General features: G+C 46.7%; 1 protein-coding gene across 1 annotated transcript; it reads right to left on the reverse strand.

The window, feature by feature from the left end:
* Positions 1-815: 815 nt before the first annotated feature.
* Positions 816-11,226, reverse strand: LOC127692757 (putative sperm motility kinase W). Its single transcript, XM_052193357.1, has 2 exons — positions 11,203-11,226; positions 816-2,372 (listed from the first exon to the last, which is right to left on the reverse strand). The coding sequence occupies exons 1-2, from the start codon at positions 11,224-11,226 to the stop codon at positions 816-818; spliced, it is 1,581 nt and encodes a 526-aa protein (XP_052049317.1).
* Between the last annotated feature and the right edge of the window lie 546 nt (positions 11,227-11,772).

The following is an 11,772-nucleotide window of genomic DNA, read 5'->3' on the forward strand; positions in this document are numbered from 1 at the left end:
GGATGGCAAGGTCACAGGCTGCTGGAGCTTTAGAGTGAGACCTCAGGGAGCTTGGTTAGTGCGAGAGGCCATGAAGGCACATCCTAGGTGTGCACTAGTGTGGGATGCTGCAGAGGTGTCACTCAGGATGCCCTGTGCCTGCACAGGAGCTGCCAAGACAGCACATGCACGGAATGCATAGGGAAACCTGGAAGGACAGAGCTGTGGAAGGCGCTTCCCAGCTCTGCTCCTTGCTTGCTCTGCAGCAGGCCTCTGCAGTCCTCACAGAGAGCACATTTATCCTTGCTGGTAGCAGATCAAATGATGGGAGGAGGGGATAGCTGAGAAGGCCAGGGGTCAGTGTCCTGGTAAACAGTGTGGGCATCCAGGTAGCAATGTCAGAGTTCACACAGCTCAGCACACTTGCCTGCCTGTTCAGTGAAATTGTAGGGAGCCATTGAGGTGGCCCCGTTGTTCTTTGACCATGGTCACTCTGGCAGGCACTAGGTCCCCTAGCAGAGTCACCATCTGAATATGTTCCCCATGGACATCAGCTCCACAGTCCCCCTTTCCCTCTGACTGTCCCCACAGTCTCTAGTGGATTACTGCTTGTACATTTGCATCAGATACCATCTCTGCATTCTCCAACAGGCTTCTTCCTGAGGCAGTATGCCAAGGATCAGGGTTTACTCCAGCTGTAGTAGAAATACATCGGACTATCCCAAGAGACCCCAGAAATGTACACCTTTCTGAATTTTCTGATGAAAACAGATGAATAAAGAGGTAGAAAATAAAATAGAAAGCTGAAATGCCCCCTCCCATACCTGCTTACCCTTTCATTGGCTTCTATCTCCGGCCTCTTTCAGGGCAGTCCCTTTCTTGGAGGACTCATGCTTCCTTTTGGACTTTCGAGCCCGTGGGAAGCAGCAGAGTCGTGCCAAGCAGGCTCTGATTCTCTTGCTCATTCGCTTGAAGCAGCCGACCTTCTGAGGTGGAGATGATGTTTCCGTGTCACGCTCTTCATCAGGCGGCAAGGGCATTATGTCCTCCAATATGCTGCTACAGACACATGGGGCAGCCACAGCTCCAGAAGAGAGGGCACAGCTGGAACTCTTGCTCTTTCCCTCGGTACCGAGTAGAGCAATGGGAGGCATGGAGACACTTCTGGCCACCTTGTGTCCTGATAGTACCAAGGCATCAGGCCCCTGTTCTCCTGAGGGCCGGATGTGGAGGAGGCTAAAGTTGGGCTCACTGGCCCTTCTCTTTAGGGGAAGCCCGGAGAGAGAGGGATGTGCTGGTGAAGGAGGTGGTGTAGGGCACTGATCCGCAGTCTTGGCCGAAAGGGTGGAGTCTTGCCCAAGGCCCTTGTCTACCTTGGCTTTCAGGATTAAGTATGCCCCCATTGATTCATTATATTTTTTGCTGCGCAGGGACTCCAGGATCTCATTTTCATTGAATCCCATGCCACCCAGCTTGTCTATGACATGGTAATCTGGTTCTGTCATAGTTGGGATTTTGACCTCACTTTTCTTCACCCAGGGATGATTTTCTATTTCTTCAATGGAGGGCCTCATCTCTGGGGACACCGTGAGCATTTGGTGGATCAGGTTCTCAAGTTGCCCTGAGACATGAGGTGGGATTTCATAAGTCCCCGTTGCGATCTTTTCCTCCATCTCCTTTGTGGTGCTTCCTGTGAAGGGGTAATGCCCAGTGTTGATAAAATAAAGTACCACACCCAAACTCCAGACATCTGACTTCTTGCCATCATAGGGCTCCTGTATTACAAGCTCTGGGGCAAAACAGCTCTTGGTCCCACATTGCCGTTTGAGTAAGGTGCCAGATCTGCACTTGGTGGTCAGACCAAAGTCTATAAGCTTCGCATTACCGTCCTCATCCCTCAGTATATTTTGTGGTTTGATGTCTTGGTGGACAAGATCCATGCTGTGGAGGTACTTTACCGCTGACACTACCTGCCCAAAAATTTTCCTTGCCTCTTCCTCAGGCAGTGGGCCATCCTCCTGTATGATTTCAAACAAGTTGCCTCCCGGAATGTATTCGGTAATGAGGTTGACATGCCTTGATGTTGTTAGGACTTGGAAGAGGCAGATGATGTTGGGGTGGTGTAATTTCTCTAATGCCGCTATTTCTGCACGGATCCCTCTGATGGTCTTCTTGCTGAGCTCCACTGTTTTTATAGCAACCAGTGCCTCGGTTTTCAGGTGCCAGGCCAGTTTCACGGTGCCGAATGAACCCTGGCCAAGAGTGAAGAGCACCTTGTACTGACTTGCCATATTCTTCTTTTTAGAGTTGTTGGCTATGATGGTAAGTGTTCCCTGTACTTGGAGCACACAGGTTGTGCGGTACAACAGCCCGACAACTGACAATCTCGACAGCTATGAAGAAGTCCCACAGGTCACCCAAACTAGCTCCCTGCTCTGTATGGACAAATAAAACAGGCCGGTCCACAGTCTTATGCAGAGGACTCTTTGTTTCATCACAGTGGCTCTTTGTGAGGTCAGAGCATGAAATGCACCAAGCAGAGAGATTATAACCCACAGTGGCAGTTTCCAGTTTGGGCCACTGGGGCCTTTCCATTCTCATAAAAATGAGACTGCCCTCCACGAGCTTCTGCTTTAACTGATCAAAAAGACAGATATTTACTTGTTTAGCAATCACAGACCGCAATTCCTCAGTGGCCTTTGTAGTTGGATCCTGAGTATGTCAAACCATTAGTAAACTACAATCCAGAGGCACAACTATGAAAACCAGCAGGTCCGAATTACATTCATAGTGTCCATTCTATCTGTCTTGGGCCACATTGGAAAAAATACTGTACAATCAGAACTATCTTGGTGATTGAGTTTGAGTTTCTATCCATAAATCATTTTCCATCAAAACATGCATTTATAAACCTAAGCTATCTTCTTAGACCATATAAAATTTTCTCAAATCCTAAACAATTTAAGGTGAAATATGAGGCTATTTCTCCCTAGTCTTCAATTCCATCTGAGACCTGAGGAGTCAAATAGCCTGAGTATCCTGGAAGTACAGCACTAGAAGTTTCTACATCTATAGAAATGAGAGCGACAGATTGCTGGCTAGACAGTCACCAAAACTTTGGTTTGTCTTTGTAGCATCCATCTGGAGCCTTCTGGTACAATATCTGAGAGGCATTTTTTTGTGAAGCAGGAATTGTGAAGGACTCCTTACTTGTCCTGGCAGAGCTTGGCCACGGACTTTTTTGTGTCTTATTTATTCCTAGCTTGGACAGCCTTCTATCTGAAGTATTGGCAAGCAGTTTCTTGCCTAGTATCTAGTTTGTCATTTGAAGCAACTCCATATAGAGGTTCTTCATTGCTCATCATCTTCTTTGAAATATTGTTGGGTGGTACCGTAAACAGACATATCTCATTTATGGGACTTGTACTAACAAAACATGCTAAAATGCCATATTCTGTAGCTGTCTGAGGTTTTTGAAGACTATCTACAGTATATCTGAGCTGCTTGTAAGTACATAACTACTATATGCTCAGTGTAGGTTAAATATTCTTTGTAATTAGCAATACTTGTATCTAACAAGCTCATATATTTGATGAACTAATTGTTAACTTTCATTTCTTCATTGTTCTAGACAGTTTCCAACAGCAGCCTTCCAGGCCTAGAATATCACATAGGTACAATACCTTAAAGAAGAGTTGAAACATGCATACAGTGTATATTCTTTCAAAATAGAATCCCCATTCTGTATCAAGATACAAAGTCCATAGCACATGTGAAAATATATCTTCTTTGGTCTAAAATTATATTTAATAATCTATTGTTTTATTCATATATATACACACACAGGCATATACATATATATATATATATGTATATATATATATATATATATATATATAACAGCCAATGGACATGACCAGAAGACAAAAAGTAGAGGTAATTTTTTAGTTGGGTTTTTTCTCTTCTTGTGTCTCTTGTGTCAAGTCAACCAAAGTGATCCAGTCCTCTTGCCTTCTCTCAGTGTGAATATTTCCTTCTTACTCAGCAGACTGAGAAGAGGCCGTGTTCTCTAAGAGGGTGGATGGCCCCATGATTGCCTTCTCCTTGTGATCCACACTCCATCTCTCAACAATTTCTTCCCCTGGCATAATGTGGCTCTTAGCACCTCCTTGAATGTCTTAGTTAGGGTTTCCTTTGCTGTGAAGTGACATTATGACCAAGGCAATGTCTTATCACCTTGTTGTGTACAATATTTTATTGGGGCTGCTCAATGGCTGTGAGTTTCAGTTCAAATCCTTTTGGTGGTAAGCACAGCAGCGTCTAGACAGGCATGGCACCTGAGGTGCTGACTGTTCTACATCAGGTTCCAAAGGCAAACAGCAGACTGGCTTCCAGGCAGCTAGCAGGAGGGTCTACAAGCCCACCCCTACAGTGACACACCCACTCCACCATGGACACACCTCCAATAGTGCCGCTCCCTGTGCCAAGCATGTGTAGCCACCACATCAGTTTCTAGATCTCCCTTCTGTGTCCTCCCCCGTCCTGCTGTAGCCAGCATCTGTCTTCCTCTGAAATGATCTTTCTGCACTTTAAGCACTTCTTTTGATGGGCCTTTGGCTTCCACAAAATTAGCCTTCTTTGTGTACTTTGAGAAGTACTTAGGTGGAAACATCTGGGTGTGTATCTGTGGGTGCTTCACTGAGTTTCTGTGTAAGGTAGTTAATACCCATCCTGGATGTTTTCTGGACCATTTCCTTGGGCTGCATCTCCAGCTGTATCAAACTGAGAAACAACTAGATTCCCATCCTTCAGCTGTCTGGGATTCCTGACCATGGACGCAATGAAATCAGGTGCTCTTTCTCCTAACTGCCTGCTGTTCCCACCTGAATAGGAGCTACTGTATCATCCTCAGATCTGAGCCAGGACAAAGCATCCTTTTGTTTATTTTCTCCCAGCAGGAGAAAAGTAAGTCATGGAAATTGATAAGTTCCCTATCAATGCTAGAGTCATCCCACTAGCCATATGTCTTTTCTCCTTTCCAAGTCACAAAGGTATTACCAGTGTGTCACAAACTTTGTAGAGAACCCAAGGCGTTGAGACCACAGACTCTTCCACTAATTTTCTCCCCTTCCCCATCTACTTCAACTGAATCTATGGCAAATCAGCTCAGAGTCTGGATTCAAGCTTCATTTGAGGAGAGGAGCTGTGAATACACATCTCTAGGTTGATTCTCCTGCCAGCAGCTGTGCTGTGTGTGATGGTCTCTGCACCTGTGTCTTACAAGCTCTAATTCCTAAAAATGGAGGAAGTTTGCCTACTAGAGACTACACACTAGATCGTGGTTTCCTCATTCTGCACTCAAATGTCTACTAGTCAGACATTAAGTGTGGATCATGATCATAACAGACAGGAAGGCAGAATGATAGGCAGACAACAAACCTGAAAACCCTGAACCCATCATCAATAAGCTGTTGAATTGCAGCCATGAATGCATAGCATAGAAGCACTGATCCCTCCTTCAATCATGGGGTTCCTCAAATGCTCATTAGTCCCCTATTAATCTCTTGTGCCCTGTCTGTCACAGCCCTGTGAGAGGATGTGGAGGTCAGGGGATGTGAAAGGCTGAGTCAGTGCTCCTGCTGAGTCCATGCTTGTAATGGCACTGGGTCTCTGAAAGTGTCCTGGAGAAGCATCAGGAAAAGGACTAGTGGACAGAGGTTGGTTTGTCTTACAGAATGGAGATCAAGGTGACAGGTTTGGATGTGTGTGTGCCTGAGTGGTAAGAGCTTTACCAATCTTGGAGATGATCCTGTATTTGTTCCCAGAATTTACATTCCAGAATTCATGATCCCTTCTAATTTCAGCTCCAGGTCGATCTCGTGCCCTCTACTGGTTGTCATAGGTGCCTCCACTTACATGCACAGCTTAAAAAGACAGAAACAGAGACACAGAAAGAGAGTGAGGGAGGGAGAGAGAGAGAGGGAGATCCAAAAATAATGTTTTGAAAAAATGGAATAAATATTCTATATAAATATGTACAAATAAACACTTTATCCAATTCAAATTTTGTGTGTATCAGTCTGTGTGGTATTGTGAGAACTTAGGCTATCCCACAAGTTTCAATGGAGAAAACTATGTCCTACTCTTTTTATCCAGTGAACAAACATTTGTCCATGCTGAAGGAACATATAATCATAATGGCAGAAAGTAACCCACACATTAATCTCTTATCTGAGTTTACCCTTAATAAGACCATATGGTGTGCTGACAAGACAATGCAGTGGTCATGTGCACTGCCCAATCATGCAGAGCACCCAGTTGGAGTCCCAGCACCTACACCGTGGCTAATAATCACTTGAAACTCCAGTTCCAATGGACCAACACATTCTTCTAGTTCCTCACACACCAGCACTGCAGTGGTATACAGTTGTCCAAGCAGCCAAACATACATGATGGATGGACATCACATGCATGCCTCCCAGGCAGCTGTAAGGACACACTGACTCCTAGGAAGGGGACAGCTTGGGAGGGGACATGGTAGACCTGTGGCATTCTCTGAGGACTCCTGCCCTTCTGAGCTCCACTTCTTATCCCCATCCAGTGTCACCTGCAGACAAATGTAGAGGAGGCACATGCGGTGCTGGAAGAGCCTGCTGTGGACACTGCCTTCTCTTCGAAGCTGCACATCTTGGTCACTTTGCACACCTTCCCAGCAGCATCAGGAGAGGAACCCGAACTAACAGGCCAGAGGCTGTCTTTCCCTGGAGACATGATCCCTTAAATATACTTTCAGACAACTTTGAAGTTCCAACGAGGAAAATGAAGCAGGAACCACATGAAATAGGAAGTACCAGGCTGCCTCAGAGATCCAGGAAGCTCCTGACTCAGTGTGGAGTGGGAAGTGTGAGTCTGCTCTACAAGGCTTCAGGGTTTAGCACAAGAAGGGGTCAGCAGAAAAGATTTAGGATTAAGGTAATAGACAATTTTTAAAAAGCAGCTGAAACCAAGCAACCGTGCCCTGCTGTAGCTTGCAATGTGTTTTGTGAACCTCCTGCAGGTAACCTAGTCACTCTAATGCAGAATACTCTGTTTCTTGCCGTTATTCATTCATGCTTCTATGGAAAACATAGTTTGTGATGTGTGGCTTGTGATTGTGATTTCGTACACATTCACTTCATGAGAACCTTTACACAAGTCGTTTCTCAGAGTCTGAATTGTGTGATGCTCTGAGTACAGTTAGCTATGGATGGGTCTTGACTGCATGAACTCTGCATGACATTGTCAAGTCCATTTTCCCACCATGCACACTGCCTCTAAAGTTGACATATCTTTGTCATTGTTATTCCAGATTTTAAAAATCTGTTTTTGAGATAGGGATCTCACTGTGTATATGTTCTGTTAAGGTTTACAGCGATGTTGGACAGAGAGACATTCTGACTCAGTGTTTGGGCATGGTTTATGTAGTGTAGTGCATATGGAAGCCAGAAGAGGATTTTTGGGTCCCTTTGAACTGGAGTCACTGATGGTTGAGAGCCACTATGTGAGTGCTGGGGCTGTAACCCAGGTCATTTGCTTGGGCACCCAGTACATTTAACTCTTGAGCGGTCTCTCCAATCCTTACAATGTAGCCTTCATTAGTGAGAGACTGATTCCTAGTCAAGATGTGGTTGCTAGGAGCCAGTCCCAGGTCCTCTGAAAGAACAATGAAGGCTCTTAACCACGCAGCCATCTCTACAGCCCCCAAATTTTGTGGAAAGCATTTTGTACATGTATACAAGGGTAGTTTATTTCTTTTGAATCTCACTCTCCTTGTCACCTGCTTTCCATCCCATTGGTCCCCACTGTTCCCATACACAGTATTACTTCAAATCTGTGCATGTATAATGATTTAATGTAGTCATAAATACCTGTGAATGTAGCTGACTTGATTTCCTGACTGTGATTTTCCACAGTTGTGTCCATTTTACAGACAGTGATGTGCTCCTCATCCCATCTTGTATGTTTACCACAGTTTGTCTACACTTCAGTGGATGGGTATCTAGTTTTAATAGTTGGGTTTTATACTTGGTGGTGCAGTGAGCAGTGCTGTGGAATACCCACCTCTGTGGAATGTTCGGGTCTTTTGAACACACTGGAGTAGCAGTGCTGGGTCATATGGAAGGTCTGTTCTCTGTGTTTCCTGTCATTGCATCCTGACTTGTACAATGACTAGACCAGCTTACATTCCCATTGTCTAAGGCCCTGTTGTCCACCTCCTTGACTAGACCAGCTTACATTCCCATTGTCTAAGGCCCTGTTGTCCACCTCCTTGACTAGACCAGCTTACATTCCCATTGTCTAAGGCCCTGGTGTCCACCTCCTTGACTAGACCAGCTTACATTCCCATTGTCTAAGGCCCTGGTGTCCACCTCCTTGACTAGACCAGCTTACATTCCCATTGTCTAAGGCCCTGGTGTCCACCTCCTTGACTAGACCAGCTTACATTCCCATTGTCTAAGGCCCTGGTGTCCACCTCCTTGACTAGACCAGCTTACATTCCCATTGTCTAAGGCCCTGGTGTCCACCTCCTTGACTAGACCAGCTTACATTCCCATTGTCTAAGGCCCTGTTGTCCACCTCCTTGACTAGACCAGCTTACATTCCCATTGTCTAAGGCCCTGTTGTCCACCTCCTCGACAGCATTCATTGCTCTGCTGTTTTTTAAACAGTAATTTGATTATTTAAAAAGTTCATATGGCATGTTTCACAGGTATTCCTTACCCCTCAACAACTACTACCACTAATGCCCTCTCATCCCTCCCCAATCACCCTCCTGCGGTGTGACAAAACCTGAAGGGGCTCTAGAATGCCAGCCCCAGCATGACAAACACGGCTCTGGCAGGTTCTCCCCTTACCCTGTTTCTCCTTTCTAATTAAAATCCTTAATATATTACATTTTACAGCTAGCCACAAAGTCCAGTCCCTTATTTGGCTCAGTCTTCCTTCTCAGTGCACTATTAAGTTCCAGTTATCAAAGTATCAAGTCTTCCTTCTCAGTGCACTATTAAGTTCCAGTTAGTTATCAAAGTATAGAGCTTCAGCAATCAAACACCGCTTCTGACTCACCCGCTTACCATGCCCAATAGCAACAAACCATTGCATTGTAGCCTATTGTAACCCCTATTCCTGTTGAAAATCAGAGCTATTAGTTCACTTGCTGCTGTTCCTGCTTGAGTCAGAAATCTGCTGCTTTAAAGCATGTGTGAACAATGGATGCTTGGGTGTGGTTTTGTGGTTACAGTACAACCCTCAGCCCTGTAGGGAACACTCGCTGCTCCTCACCTGTGTGGGTCTCTTCAGAACCTTCCCTAGGCATATGCAACTCATAAGTCAACTCACTGAAAATAGGATACAAACACAATCGTATGGCTTTGCCCAGTCCAGCTTGGGGATGCAATGGTCTTTATTGCCGTTCCTTACAGGAATAGGGGGTGGGAGGGGACTCACAGGAACAGAACTGACTCAGAGACAGAAGCACCACCACAGCCCATCCCAGCATGGGTGACAAGCTCGCCGTAGTTTGCCACCTGGAGCACACTGCACAGCCTGACAGCAGCTGACAGGTGGAAGGGTGTCTGTCTGAGGTCTCAGTTGGTGTAACCCTCTTCCAGGCAGCATGGCTGTCTCCTGCTTCTGCCAGGCAGCGAGCTTGTCTCGCCTCAGCTGGCTTTGTGACCTGTCTTGTCAGAGAGAGACTCTTAGCAGCTTGTGTTAATGACATCTTGTAAAAGAGACTCCTAGGGAATCTGGTCAGTTTCAGGGACTTCCTGAAGCTCTTAGACATTGTTTACCTCCCTGCTTAAGTCCCTGCAGATTTGAATGTTTTCCTCTCAGGCAAAGGATACTGAACACCAGTCATCTCTGAGAAACTGTCTCATATTCCTTTTCAACCCCCATCCTCCTCCTCCTCTTTCTCCCCCTCCTCCTCTTTCTCCCCCTCCTCCTCTTTCTCCCCCTCCTCCTTTCTCCCCCTCCTCCTCTTTCTCCCCCTCCTCCTTTCTCCCCCTCCTCCTCTTTCTCCCCCTCCTCCTTTCTCCCCCTCCTCCTCTTTCTCCCCCTCCTCCTTTCTCCCCCTCCTCCTCTTTCTCCCCCTCCTCCTCTTTCTCCCCCTCCTCCTCTTTCTCCCCCCTCCTCTTTCTCTTCCTCCTCCTCTTTCTCCCCCTTCCTCCTTTTTCTCCCCCTCCTCCTCTTTCTCCCCCTCCTCCTTTCTCCCCCTCCTCCTCTTTCTCCCCCTCCTCCTTTCTCCCCCTCCTCCTCTTTCTCCCCCTCCTCCTCTTTCTCCCCCTCCTCCTCTTTCTCCCCCCTCCTCTTTCTCTTCCTCCTCCTCTTTCTCCCCCCTTCCTCCTTTTTCTCCCCCTCCTTCTCTTTCTCCTCCTCCTGTTTCTTCTCCTCCTCCTTTCTCCCCCTCCTCCTCTTTCTCCCCCCTCCTCCTCTTTCTCCTCCTCCTCCTCTTTCTCCCCCCCTCCTTTCTCCCCCCTCCTCCTCTTTCTTCTCCTCCTCCTGTCTCCCCCTCCTCCTCTTTCTCCCCCCCTCCTCCTCTTTCTCCCCCTCCTCCTCTTTCTCTTCTTCCTCTTTCTCTTCCTCCCCCTCCTTTTTCTCTTTTTCCTCTTTCTCTTCCTCCTTTCTCCCCCTCCTCCTCTTTCTCCCCCTCCTCCTTTCTCCCCCTCCTCCTTTCTTCCCCTCCTCCTTTCTCCCCCTCCTCCTCTTTCTCCCCCTCCTCCTTTCTCCCCCTCCTCCTCCTTCTCCTCCTTTTTCTCCTCCTCCTTTCTCTTCCTCCTCCTCTTTCTCTTACTCCTCCTCTTTCTCCCCCTCCTCCTCTTTCTCCCCCTCTTCCTCTTTCTTCCCCCCTCCTCTTTCTCTTCCTCCTCCTCCTTCCCCTCCTCCTCTTTCTTTTCCTCCTCTTCTTTCTCCCCCTCCTCCTCTTTCTCCCCCTCCTCCTCTTTCTCCCCCTCCTCCTCTTTCTCTTCCTCCTCTTTCTCCCCCTCCTCCTCTTTCTCTTCCTCCTCTTTCTCCCCCTTCCTCCTTTCCCCGTCTTCCCTTTTGTGATCCTCCTCCTCCTGCTGATTGTTCTCCCTCTCACCTCTCGGTCAGGTCAGGTTCATTCTGTTGTCTGCCTTGTGGTATCATTGTCTTCTTAAGGCTTGCCATCCGAATACTGACCGTCAGGTGCCAACACTCTCTCACCTTGTGTTGGGATTTCTTGTCCATGTCCCCAACTCCCCGCGCATGACATTCTTCCTGGTGTGAGTTTGCTCAGCTCTCATGCATGCAGCGACAGCCACTGTGAGTTTGTTTGCAACAACTCTGTTGTGTCTCTGCTGTTATCTAGCACTTTGGCTTTTAGAAACTTTCCAGCTCTCATCCTAAAGATGCCTGAGCCTTGGGATTGGGAGCTCTGCTTGTTTTTGTTTAAGTTTATACTGGTTTGGTGTGTATGTGTGTATGCGTGTGCTTGTGCGTGTGCGTGTGCATATGTACATGTGTGTGCACGTGTTTGTGTGTCTGTGTGTGTAACTTTCACCTCATACACTCCATTCCCCCTATCTCCCCCTCCTCTGTCCACTTTCAGCCTTACAATCTTTCATCAATCATAGGAGATAAAATCTTGTTGTGTATACTATAGTATGTCACCATGGGTTCCACACTGCAAATGTTCATTACAATTTCTTTTTGCTGTAGCGTGGGTTTGTGATAATCTATCAATACTGGAATTTCAGAGAAACGCCTCTCAGATATTGGGTTATCTGTGTCATT

Source organism: Apodemus sylvaticus, chromosome 9 (assembly GCF_947179515.1).
Source record: "Apodemus sylvaticus chromosome 9, mApoSyl1.1, whole genome shotgun sequence".
Lineage (NCBI taxonomy): Eukaryota > Metazoa > Chordata > Mammalia > Rodentia > Muridae > Apodemus > Apodemus sylvaticus.

Bases quoted from the DNA above. Each gene is read 5' to 3' on its own strand.
- LOC127692757 (XM_052193357.1), bottom strand. From the start codon at position 11,226: ATGGACAAGAAATCCCAACACAAG. The intron at 2,373-11,202 runs GTGAGAGAGTGT...ACTTCTTCATAG, and splicing joins ACAAGAAATCCCAACACAAG to CTGTCGAGATTGTCAGTTGT.